The 12,836-nt window shown below is 45.3% G+C and overlaps 1 protein-coding gene across 1 annotated transcript in view; it reads left to right on the top strand.

Moving 5' to 3' along the window:
- LOC110503435 (protein CASP-like) overlaps positions 1 to 12,551 on the top strand; it is a 158,008-nt gene extending 145,457 nt beyond the window's left edge. The window contains exons 17-23 of the mRNA XM_036962155.2: positions 220 to 332; positions 473 to 589; positions 8,558 to 8,644; positions 11,437 to 11,493; positions 11,897 to 11,977; positions 12,080 to 12,144; positions 12,242 to 12,551. Of these exons, the coding sequence (XP_036818050.1) occupies positions 220 to 332; positions 473 to 589; positions 8,558 to 8,644; positions 11,437 to 11,493; positions 11,897 to 11,977; positions 12,080 to 12,144; positions 12,242 to 12,290 (569 nt within the window). The 3' untranslated portion in view covers positions 12,291 to 12,551. The remainder of the gene's footprint in view (positions 1 to 219; positions 333 to 472; positions 590 to 8,557; positions 8,645 to 11,436; positions 11,494 to 11,896; positions 11,978 to 12,079; positions 12,145 to 12,241) is intronic.
- The last annotated feature ends 285 nt before the right edge of the window (positions 12,552 to 12,836 follow it).

Raw genomic sequence — 12,836 nt, forward strand, 5'->3', positions numbered from 1 at the left:
CTGCTGTGTGGATCTAAAACTGCTGTGTGTGTCTAAAGCTGCTGTGTGTATCTAAAGCTGCTGTGTGGATCTAAAGCTGCTGTGTGTATCCAACGCTGCTGTGTGGATCTAAAGCTGCAGTGTGTATCTAAAACTGCTGTGTGTATCTAAAGCTGCTGTGTGGATCTAAAGCTGCTGTGTGTATCCAACGCTGCTGTGTGTGTGTCCCCCCCCCCCCAGGCATAGGCATGGCCCCCCAGGGGGAGCTGCCTCAAGGCCAGATGGACTCTCTTCTCTCCATAATTTCCAGCCAGAGAGAGAGGTTCCGTTCACGCAACCAGGAGCTGGAGGCTGTGAGTCCCTCACACACACACACACACACACACACACACACACACACACACACACACACACACACACACACACACACACACACACACACACACACACACACTTTCTAACCTCCCTCCCTCTCTGTCTCTGTGTCCTCCAGGAGAGTCGTTCCATGCAGGTGACCATGCAGGCCCTGCAGAGTGAGTTGGACAGCCTGCGTGCCGACAACATCAAACTCTACGAGAAGATCAAGTTCCTCCAGAGCTACCCTGGCAGGGTGAGTAGGTTCCTCTAGAGGCTACACTGGCAGGGTGAGTAGGTTCCTCTAGAGGCTACCCTGGCAGGGTGAGTAGGTTCCTCTAGAGGCTACCCTGGCAGGGTGAGTAGGCTCCTCCAGAGCTACCCTGGCAGGGTGAGTAGGTTCCTCTAGAGCAGGGGTGTCAAAGTCAAATGGACGGAGGGCCAAATAAAAAAATCAGCTACAAGACGAGGGCCGGACTGTTCGAATGTTCATTGAAAAATTTTTAAATGACGCATATAGTCTAGTGAACCTAATTGAACCTACTGAAAACCTAACAAATATATTACAATATGATCAGATAAATAAAGCAATATTTTCTTATGGCTCTGTCAGTAATCTTTAATTTTCAACAGACACAAAAGACAAATTTCCTTTATATAAATATCCCCATAACATGAACATTAAATGAAAGAAACCGGTATTCAAGGCACCATCAGTAGACTATATTTTCTATTTTAGCAAAAGTGGGCTAAATTTACTTCAAAGAAAAAACAATAATAGCAATTTTCTATCATCCACTCAACTGAAATATTTTTAAAATATAATTGGATTGAAATACAAAAAAATAAAGTGCAAAAATCTATTAATCAAAAACAACACTTTGTTTAAGGAGAAGTAACATGCAGTGAAAACAAATATTAAATTTTAACTTTTAAACTTGAACTGAGTAAAAACTCTAAATATGTGATTGCACAGTAATGTTCACTTGTTTGAGGTTGAGGGTGATACTTGGTGGTGTCCCATCTTTTCCACAAGTTCATCAATGTTCGGGGTAAGGCTCTGAGCTGAAGAAATCCTCAGAATTGAGTGGAGGTGTTCAGCAGTAAGTCGACTTCTGTGTGATGTTTTGTTCAGGTTCATCAAAGAAAACAGTTGTTCACACAGGTATGTGCTGCCAAACATAGACAACGTTTGAGCAGCCTGGATGCGCAGCTGGGGCATTGTGCCGGGGAGGAAACGGGCAAACTCCGCAGCACCCACTGCCGCATATTTTTCCCTCAGTGCATCATTGCATTGGAGGTCAATCAACTCCATTTGGAGGTTTGGTGGTGAGCTTTCCACGTCAACAGCAAATGGGTTACCGAGCAGTTCCAACCTGCTTTTTTGTGCTTCAAAGTCAGCAAATCGGCGTCGAAAGTCAGTGGTAAGCATACCTATTTTATCAGCCAACTGTGTGCTCGGGAACGCACTGGTAGAGAGCTTCTCTTTCATGGTCTGGCAGCTGGGAAAGTGGCTCAAATTTTCTTTCCGCATCTGCGTCTCCCACAGAGTCAGTTTGGTTTTAAATGCCTTCACTGTACTGTACATATCAGAGATGACACGATCCCGACCCTGCAGCTGCAAGTTTATTGCATTCAGATGACTCGTAATGTCACACAGAAAAGCCATTTCACACAGAAACATTTCGTCTCGGAGTTGTGTTGTGTCTTTCCCTTTGCTGTCCAAGAATAGACAAATCTCCTCACGAAGCTCGAAACATCTTTGAAGCACCTTTCCCTGGCTTAGCCATCGCACCTCTGTGTGATAAGGCAAATCACCATGCTCCGTTTCTAACTCCGTCAGAAATGCCTTGAACTGGCGGTGATTCAAACCTTTGGCTCTGATAAAGTTAACTGTGCGCGTGATGATGCTCATTACATGCTCCATTTTCAAGGCTTTACCGCACAACGCTTCCTGGTGTATGATACAATGATAAGCTGTCAGCTCACCTGTCGCGTTTTCCTCTTGCATCTTTTCCCGTATCTTCGCCACCAGTCCGCTCCTGTGTCCACACATCGCAGGTGCTCCGTCGGTTGTCAAACCCACGAGTTTTTCCCAAGGCAGCTCCATCTCATTTACACATCTTGACACCTCTTCATACAAATCATGCCCCGTAGTTGTGCCATGCATAGGACGTAAAGCCAAAAACTCCTCTGTTACGCTTAGGCTGGAGTCCACTCCGCGGATGAAAATTGACAACTGGGCAATGTCAGAAATGTCGGTGCTCTCATCCACAGCCAAGGAATATGCAATAAAATCTTTTCCCTTTTTCACAAGCTGCTCTTTTAGATTGATGGACAACTGGTCTACTCTCTCGGCAATGGTGTTTCTGCTCAGACTCACATTTAAAAAGAGTTGCCTTTTTTCTGGGCAAACTTCGTCACAAACTTTAATCATGCAGTTTTTGATGAAATCCCCCTCCGTAAATGGCCGGGCTGATTTAGCGATCTCTTCTGCCAAAATAAAACTGGCCTTGACAGCAGCCTGGCCTTGTGATTTGGCTTTTTTGAACAGAGCCTGTCGAGATTTGAGGCCTCGTTTTAATTCCTCTGCCTTTTGTAGCCTTTGTTCCATGTCCATATTCTTGTTTTTGTCCGCGTGTTTCGTTTCATAATGTCGTCTCAGATTATACTCTTTCAGTACCGCCACACTTTCTCCACACAGAAGACACACAGGTTTTCCAGCTACCTTCGTGAACATATACTCCGACATATACTCGGGCCTTGACTCTGACATATGTGCTCTAGAGGAACCTACTCACCCTGCCAGGGTAGACTCTAGAGGAACCTACTCACCCTGCCATGGTAGCCTCTAGAGCACATATGTCAGAGTCAAGGCCCGCGGGCCACATCCGGCCCGCAAGAAGGTTTTTTACGGCCCCTGGGATGATCTTGATTTATTATTAGAACCGGCCCGCAGCAAGCCGGCAGCCCGCAGATCTTTTACACGCACCAATACTACATTTCCCACAATGCAAAGGTGACGCACCGAGCAGTAGGCTGCTTCATTTCAATATTTATTGGCACAGCAGTCGTCAGCATCACAGTAAAATTAACTTTCAGATACCCATCAAAAATGGCAAAACGGAAGGTGGATACTGAGAACCGGGGGTTTCAAACAAGGTGGGAGTCGGAGTATATGTTCACGAAGGTAGCTGGAAAACCTGTGTGTCTTCTGTGTGGAGAAAGTGTGGCGGTACTGAAAGAGTATAATCTGAGACGACATTATGAAACGAAACACGCGGACAAAAACAAGAATATGGACATGGAACAAAGGCTACAAAAGGCAGAGGAATTAAAACGAGGCCTCAAATCTCGACAGGCTCTGTTCAAAAAAGCCAAATCACAAGGCCAGGCTGCTGTCAAGGCCAGTTTTATTTTGGCAGAAGAGATCGCTAAATCAGCCCGGCCATTTACGGAGGGGGATTTCATCAAAAACTGCATGATTAAAGTTTGTGACGAAGTTTGCCCAGAAAAAAGGCAACTCTTTTTAAATGTGAGTCTGAGCAGAAACACCATTGCCGAGAGAGTAGACCAGTTGTCCATCAATCTAAAAGAGCAGCTTGTGAAAAAGGGAAAAGATTTTATTGCATATTCCTTGGCTGTGGATGAGAGCACCGACATTTCTGACATTGCCCAGTTGTCAATTTTCATCCGCGGAGTGGACTCCAGCCTAAGCGTGACAGAGGAGTTTTTGGCTTTACGTCCTATGCATGGCACAACTACGGGGCATGATTTGTATGAAGAGGTGTCAAGATGTGTAAATGAGATGGAGCTGCCTTGGGAAAAACTCGTGGGTTTGACAACCGACGGAGCACCTGCGATGTGTGGACACAGGAGCGGACTGGTGGCGAAGATACGGGAAAAGATGCAAGAGGAAAACGCGACAGGTGAGCTGACAGCTTATCATTGTATCATACACCAGGAAGCGTTGTGCGGTAAAGCCTTGAAAATGGAGCATGTAATGAGCATCATCACGCGCACAGTTAACTTTATCAGAGCCAAAGGTTTGAATCACCGCCAGTTCAAGGCATTTCTGACGGAGTTAGAAACGGAGCATGGTGATTTGCCTTATCACACAGAGGTGCGATGGCTAAGCCAGGGAAAGGTGCTTCAAAGATGTTTCGAGCTTCGTGAGGAGATTTGTCTATTCTTGGACAGCAAAGGGAAAGACACAACACAACTCCGAGACGAAATGTTTCTGTGTGAAATGGCTTTTCTGTGTGACATTACGAGTCATCTGAATGCAATAAACTTGCAGCTGCAGGGTCGGGATCGTGTCATCTCTGATATGTACAGTACAGTGAAGGCATTTAAAACCAAACTGACTCTGTGGGAGACGCAGATGCGGAAAGAAAATTTGAGCCACTTTCCCAGCTGCCAGACCATGAAAGAGAAGCTCTCTACCAGTGCGTTCCCGAGCACACAGTTGGCTGATAAAATAGGTATGCTTACCACTGACTTTCGACGCCGATTTGCTGACTTTGAAGCACAAAAAAGCAGGTTGGAACTGCTCGGTAACCCATTTGCTGTTGACGTGGAAAGCTCACCACCAAACCTCTAAATGGAGTTGATTGACCTCCAATGCAATGATGCACTGAGGGAAAAATATGCGGCAGTGGGTGCTGCGGAGTTTGCCCGTTTCCTCCCCGGCACAATGCCCCAGCTGCGCATCCAGGCTGCTCAAACGTTGTCTATGTTTGGCAGCACATACCTGTGTGAACAACTGTTTTCTTTGATGAACCTGAACAAAACATCACACAGAAGTCGACTTACTGCTGAACACCTCCACTCAATTCTGAGGATTTCTTCAGCTCAGAGCCTTACCCCGAACATTGATGAACTTGTGGAAAAGATGGGACACCACCAAGTATCACCCTCAACCTCAAACAAGTGAACATTACTGTGCAATCACATATTTAGAGTTTTTACTCAGTTCAAGTTTAAAAGTTAAAATTTAATATTTGTTTTCACTGCATGTTACTTCTCCTTAAACAAAGTGTTGTTTTTGATTAATAGATTTTTGCACTTTATTTTTTTGTATTTCAATCCAATTATATTTTAAAAATATTTCAGTTGAGTGGATGATAGAAAATTGCTATTATTGTTTTTTCTTTGAAGTAAATTTAGCCCACTTTTGCTAAAATAGAAAATATAGTCTACTGATGGTGCCTTGAATACCGGTTTCTTTCATTTAATGTTCATGTTATGGGGATATTTATATAAAGGAAATTTGTCTTTTGTGTCTGTTGAAAATTAAAGATTACTGACAGAGCCATAAGAAAATATTGCTTTATTTATCTGATCATATTGTAATATATTTGTTAGGTTTTCAGTAGGTTCAATTAGGTTCACTAGACTATATGCGTCATTTAAAAATTTTTCAATGAACATTCGAACAGTCCGGCCCTCGTCTTGTAGCTGATTTTTTTATTTGGCCCTCCGTCCATTTGACTTTGACACCCCTGCTCTAGAGGCTACACTGGCAGGGTGAGTAGGTTCCTCTAGAGGCTACCCTGGCAGGGTGAGTAGGTTCCTCTAGAGGCTACCCTGGCAGGGTGAGTAGGTTCCTCTAGAGGCTACCCTGGCAGGGTGAGTAGGTTCCTCTAGAGGCTACCCTGGCAGGGTGAGTAGGTTCCACTAGAGGCTACCCTGGCAGGGTGAGTAGGTTCCTCTAGAGGCTACCCTGGCAGGGTGAGTAGCTTCCTCTAGAGGCTACACTGGCAGCTGTCCAATAGAAATAATTTTCCGCAACATACCAACCTTTTTTTGTCTGTCCATCTCCCCCTACAGGCTGGACTGACTTACTGACTGTCTGTCTGTCCATCTCCCCCTACAGGCTGGACTGACTTACTGACTGTCTGTCTGTCTGTCCATCTCCCCCTACAGGATGGACTGACTTACTGACTGACTGTCTTTCCATCTCCCCCTACAGGCTGGACTGACTTCCTGACTGACTGTCTGTCCGTCTCCCCCTACAGGATGGACTGACTTCCTGACTGTCTGTCTGTCCATTTCCCCCTACAGGCTGGACTGACTTACTGACTGTCTGTCTGTCCATCTCCCCCTACAGGATGGACTGACTTCCTGACTGACTGACTGTCCGTCTCCCCCTACAGGCTGGACTGACTTCCTGACTGACTGTCTGTCCGTCTCCCCCTACAGGTTGGACTGACTTTCTGACTGTCTGTCTGTCCATCTCCCCCTACAGGCTGGACTGACTTTCTGACTGACTGATCTGTCTCCCCTATAGGCTGGACTGACTTCCTGACTGACTGACTGATCTGTCTCCCCCTACAGGATGGACTGACTTCCTGACTGTCTGTCTGTCCGTCTCCCCCTACAGGATGGACTGACTTCCTGACCGCCTGTCTGTCTCCCCCTACAGGATGGACTGACTTCCTGACTGTCTGTCTGTCTCCCCCTACAGGATTGACTGACTTCCTGACTGTCTGTCCGTCTCCCCCTACAGGATGGACTGACTTCCTGACTGTCTGTCCGTCTCCCCCTACAGGCTGGACTGACTTCCTGATTGACTGATCTGTCTCCCCTATAGGCTGGACTGACTTCCTGACTGGCTGACTGATCTGTCTCCCCCTACAGGATGGACTGACTTCCTGACTGTCTGTCTGTCCATCTCCCCCTACAGGCTGGACTGACTTCCTGACTGTCTGTCTGTCTGTCTGTCTGTCTCCCCCTACAGGATGGACTGACTTCCTGACTGACTGACTGTCCATCTGTCTCCCCCTAAAAGCTGGTCTGACTTTCTGACTGTCTGTCTGTCTCCCCCTACAGGATGGACTGACTTCCTGACTGTCTGTCTGTCCATCTCCCCCTACAGGCTGGACTGACTTCCTGACTGTCTGTCTGTCTGTCTGTCTGTCCGTCTCCCCCTACAGGCTGGACTGACTTCCTGACTGACTGATCTGTCTCCCCCTACAGGCTGGACTGACTTCCTGACTGACTGATCTGTCTCCCCCTACAGGATGGACTGACTTCCTGACTGTCTGTCTGTCCGTCTCCCCCTACAGGCTGGACTGACTTCCTGACTGACTGTCTGTCTCCCCCTACAGGATGGACTGACTTCCTGACTGACTGATCTGTCTCCCCCTACAGGCTGGACTGACTTCCTGACTGACTGATCTGTCTCCCCCTACAGGATGGACTGACTTCCTGACTTGTCTGTCTGTCTGTCTCCCCCTACAGGCTAGACTGACTTCCTGACTGACTGTCTGTCTCCCCCTACAGGATGGACTGACTTCCTGACTTACTGTCTGTCTCCCCCTACAGGATGGACTGACTTCCTGACTGACTGTCTGTCTCCCCCTACAGGATGGACTGACTTCCTGACTGACTGATCTGTCTCCCCCTACAGGCTGGACTGACTTCCTGACTGTCTGTCTGTCTCCCCCTACAGGCTGGACTGACTTCCTGACTTACTGTCTGTCTCCCCCTACAGGATGGACTGACTGTCTGTCTCCCCCTACAGGATGGACTGACTTCCTGACTGACTGTCTGTCTCCCACTACAGGATGGACTGACTTCCTGACTGTCTGTCTGTCTCCCCCTACAGGATGGACTGACTGTCTGTCTCCCCCTACAGGATGGACTGACTTCCTGACTGACTGTCTGTCTCCCACTACAGGATAGACTGACTTCCTGACTGTCTGTCTGTCTCCCCCTACAGGATGGACTGACTTCCTGACTGTCTGTCTGTCTCCCCCTACAGGATGGACTGACTGTCTGTCTCCCCCTACAGGATGGACTGACTTCCTGACTGACTGTCTGTCTCCCACTACAGGATGGACTGACTTCCTGACTGTCTGTCTGTCTCCCCCTACAGGATGGACTGACTTCCTGACTGTCTGTCTGTCTCCCCCTACAGGATGGACTGTCTGTCTGTCTCCCCCTACAGGATGGACTGACTGTCTGTCTCCCCCTACAGGATGGACTGACTTCCTGACTGACTGTCTGTCTCCCACTACAGGATGGACTGACTTCCTGACTGTCTGTCTGTCTCCCCCTACAGGATGGACTGACTTCCTGACTGTCTGTCTGTCTCCCCCTACAGGATGGACTGACTGTCTGTCTCCCCCTACAGGATGGACTGACTTCCTGACTGACTGTCTGTCTCCTCCTACAGGCTGGACTGACTTCCTGACTGACTGTCTGTCTCCCCCTACAGGCTGGAGGCAGTGATGACACGGTTACGGTGCGTTACTCCTCCCAGTATGAGGAGAGACTGGACCCCTTCGCCTCCTTCAGCAAGAAGGTGAGAACAACATGTTACTGAACGAGTTAGATTAGTATGTGTATTGATCAGTGTGTAGCGGTGTGTATTGATCAATATGTAGTGGTGTGTATTGATCAGTGTGTATTGATCAGTATGTAGTGGTGTGTATTGATCAGTATGTAGTGGTGTGTATTGATCAGTATGTAGTGGTGTGTATTGATCAGTATGTAGTGGTGTGTATTGTTCAGTGTGTATTGATCAGTATGTAGTGGTGTGTATTGATCAGTGTGTATTGATCAGTATGTAGTGGTGTGTATTGATCGGTGTGCATTGATCAGTATGTAGTGGTGTGTAGTGGTGTGTATTGGTGTGTATTGATCAGTATGTAGTGGTGTGTATTGATCAGTATGTAGTGGTGTGTATTGATCAGTATGTAGTGGTGTGTATTGATCAGTATGTAGCGGTGTGTATTGATCAGTATGTAATGGTGTGTATTGATCAGTATGTAGTGGTGTGTATTGATCAGTATGTAGCGGTGTGTATTGATCAGTATGTAGTGGTGTGTATTGATCAGTATGTAGTGGTGTGTATTGATCAGTATGTAGTGCTGTGTATTGATCAGTATGTAGTAGTGTGTAGTGATCAGTATGTAGTGGTGTGTATTAATCAGTATGTAGTGATCAGTATGTAGTGGTGTGTATTGATCAGTATGTAGTGGTGTGTATTGATCAGTATGTATTGATCAGTATGTAGTGGTGTGTATTGATCAATATGTAGTGATCAGTATGTAGTGGTGTGTATTGATCAATATGTAGTGATCAGTATGTAGTGGTGTGTATTGATCAGTATGTAGTGGTGTGTATTGATCAGTATGTAGTGATGTGTATTGATCAGTATGTAGTGGTGTGTATTGATCAGTATGTAGTGATCAGTATGTAGTGGTATGTATTGATCAGTATGTAGTGATCAGTATGTAGTGGTGTGTATTGATCAGTATGTAGTGATCAGTATGTAGTGGTGTGTATTGATCAGTATGTAGTGGTGTGTATTGATCAGTATGTAGTGATCAGTATGTAGTGGTGTGTATTGATCAGTATGTAGTGATCAGTATGTAGTGGTGTGTATTGATCAGTATGTAGTGGTATGTATTGATCAGTATGTAGTGGTATGTATTGATCAGTATGTAGTGATCAGTATGTAGTGGTGTGTATTGATCAGTATGTAGTGATCAGTATGTAGTGGTGTGTATTGATCAGTATGTAGTGGTGTATATTGATCAGTATGTAGTGATCAGTATGTAGTGGTGTGTATTGATCAGTATATAGTAGTGTGTATTGATCAGTATGTAGTGATCAGTATGTAGTGGTGTGTATTGATCAGTATGTAGTGATCAGTATGTAGTGGTGTGTGTTGATCAGTATGTAGCGATCAGTATATAGTGGTGTGTATTGATCAGTATGTAGTGGTGTGTAGTGGTCAGTATGTAGTGATCAGTATGTAGTGGTGTGTATTGATCAGTATGTAGTGGTGTGTATTGATCAGTATGTAGTGGTGTGTATTGATCAGTATGTAGTGGTGTGTATTGATCAGTATGTAGTGGTGTGTATTGATCAGTACGTAGTAGTGTGTATTGATCAGTATGTAGTGGTGTGTATTGATCAGTATGTAGTGGTGTGTATTGATCAGTATGTAGTGATCAGTATGTAGTGGTGTGTATTGATCAGTATGTAGTGATCAGTATGTAGTGGTGTGTGTTGATCAGTATATAGTAGTGTGTATTGATCAGTATGTAGTGATCAGTATGTAGTGGTGTGTATTGATCAGTATGTAGTGGTGTGTAGTGGTCAGTATGTAGTGGTGTATATTGATCAGTATGTAGTGGTGTGTATTGATCAGTATGTAGTGATGTGTATTGATCAGTATGTAGTGGTGTGTATTGATCAGTATATAGTAGTGTGTATTGATCAGTATGTAGTGATCAGTATGTAGTGGTGTGTATTGATCAGTATGTAGTGGTGTGTAGTGGTCAGTATGTAGTGGTGTATATTGATCAGTATGTAGTGGTGTGTATTGATCAGTATGTAGTGATGTGTATTGATCAGTATGTAGTGGTCAGTATGTAGTGGTGTGTATTGATCAGTATGTAGTGGTGTGTATTAATCAGTATGTAGTGGTGTGTATTGATCAGTATGTAGTGGTGTGTAGTGGTCAGTATGTAGTGGTGTGTATTGATCAGTATGTAGTGGTGTGTATTGATCAGTATGTAGTGGTGTGTATTGATCAGTATGTAGTGGTGTGTATTGATCAGTGTGTAGTGGTGTGTATTGATCAGTATGTAGTGGTGTGTATTGATCAGTATGTAGTGGTGTGTATTGATCAGTATGTAGTGGTGTGTATTGATCAGTACGTAGTAGTGTGTATTGATCAGTATGTAGTGGTGTGTATTGATCAGTATGTAGTGGTGTGTATTGATCAGTATGTAGTGATCAGTATGTAGTGGTGTGTATTGATCAGTATGTAGTGATCAGTATGTAGTGGTGTGTATTGATCAGTATGTAGTGGTGTGTAGTGGTCAGTATGTAGTGGTGTGTATTGATCAGTGTGTAGTGGTCAGTATGTAGTGGTGTGTATTGATCAGTATGTAGTGGTGTGTAGTGGTCAGTATGTAGTGGTGTGTATTGATCAGTATGTAGTGGTGTGTATTGATCAGTGTGTAGTGATCAGTATGTAGTGGTGTGTATTGATCAGTATGTATTGGTGTGTAGTGGTCAGTATGTAGTGGTGTGTTTCAGTCAGTAGTTTGGTTGTTGAGACTCATCGTGTGTTTACAGGAACGCCACCATAGATACCTGAGCCTCAGTCCCTGGGACAAGGTTACCTTCGTCCTGGTGAGTCATACAGACATAGATCTGTAGCAAGGTTACCCTCGGCCTGGTGAGTCATACAGACATATAGATCTGTAGCAAGGTTACCCTCGGCCTGGTGAGTCATACAGACATATAGATCTGTAGCAAGGTTACCCTCGGCCTGGTGAGTCATACAGACATATAGATCTGTAGCAAGGTTACCCTCGGCCTGGTGAGTCATACAGACATAGATCTGTAGCAAGGTTACCCTCGGCCTGGTGAGTCATACAGACATATAGATCTGTAGCAAGGTTACCCTCGGCCTGGTGAGTCATACAGACATATAGATCTGTAGCAAGGTTACCCTCGGCCTGGTGAGTCATACAGACATATAGATCTGTGTGATGTGTGAACAAACGGGTTGTAATTCACCCATGTGTTTTAGGGTCGTAGCATTCTCTCCAACAAGATGGCCAGAACCATTACATTCTTCTACACCCTCTTCCTGCATTGCCTGGTCTTCCTGGTATGTATAGCCTTTGACCTTTCACCTCCCACCAGCCCGGTGCCCATTGGCTATTCAGAGATGTTTGCTGATGTCATAATGTGTGTTTGTGTGTTTTCCCAGGTGCTTTATGAGACTGCCTGGAGTGAGAGCATCGGTCGAGACTGCTCTGCCTTCTGTGCTAAGAAGTGAGTTCCTTCGCGCTAGCGGAACAACAATGTGTTTGGGATATTAGTTAGGATTGCCTCTAATCTTTCAATGTCTTCTCCTCGGTCTGTTTCTCAGGTACTCGGATCACCTGCATCGTTTTCATGAGAACGGGGACAACCTGTGAAACCTTCAAGACAACTGGGGTGGGGGGACGGGGACGGGGGGACTAGGTCAATTCATGACGTCAGTGATCTTCAGGTCAGAAAGTTGAAGTTCTAGAAAGATGCCAGAGTTTCCGACTTGGAATTCCGAGTTGATGTGTGCTCAACACTATTTTCCAAGTCTGAGTTTTTTTCCAGAGTTGGTTTGACTGGAAGAACAGCTTTATTTTCTGCAGTAGCTGTTTTTAACCACTAGGGGGTAGGCATGCTCTCTTCTTTGGGGGGGGGGGGGGGGGACTAAGTGGACGTGGTTTACGTGCAAACCCGTAATATTTAATTGTCAAATCCTTGCATTAACCCTAAACTTGGCTAGTCGGGCTGTCTATGGGATGCTGGTCAGAAAAGTCCCCTTAGGTCTTGCTCTATTCTGTTCTAGCCTGTAATCTCCTATGCTGATATTAACTGTAATCTCCTATGCTGATATTAACTGTAATCTATACTGATATTAACTGTAATCTCCTATACTGATGTTAACTGTAATCTCCTATACTGATGTTAACTGTAATCTA

The sequence above is a fragment of the Oncorhynchus mykiss genome, chromosome 24 (genome assembly GCF_057628025.1).
Source record: "Oncorhynchus mykiss isolate SJ-2025 chromosome 24, ASM5762802v1, whole genome shotgun sequence".
NCBI classification, from domain to species: domain Eukaryota; kingdom Metazoa; phylum Chordata; class Actinopteri; order Salmoniformes; family Salmonidae; genus Oncorhynchus; species Oncorhynchus mykiss.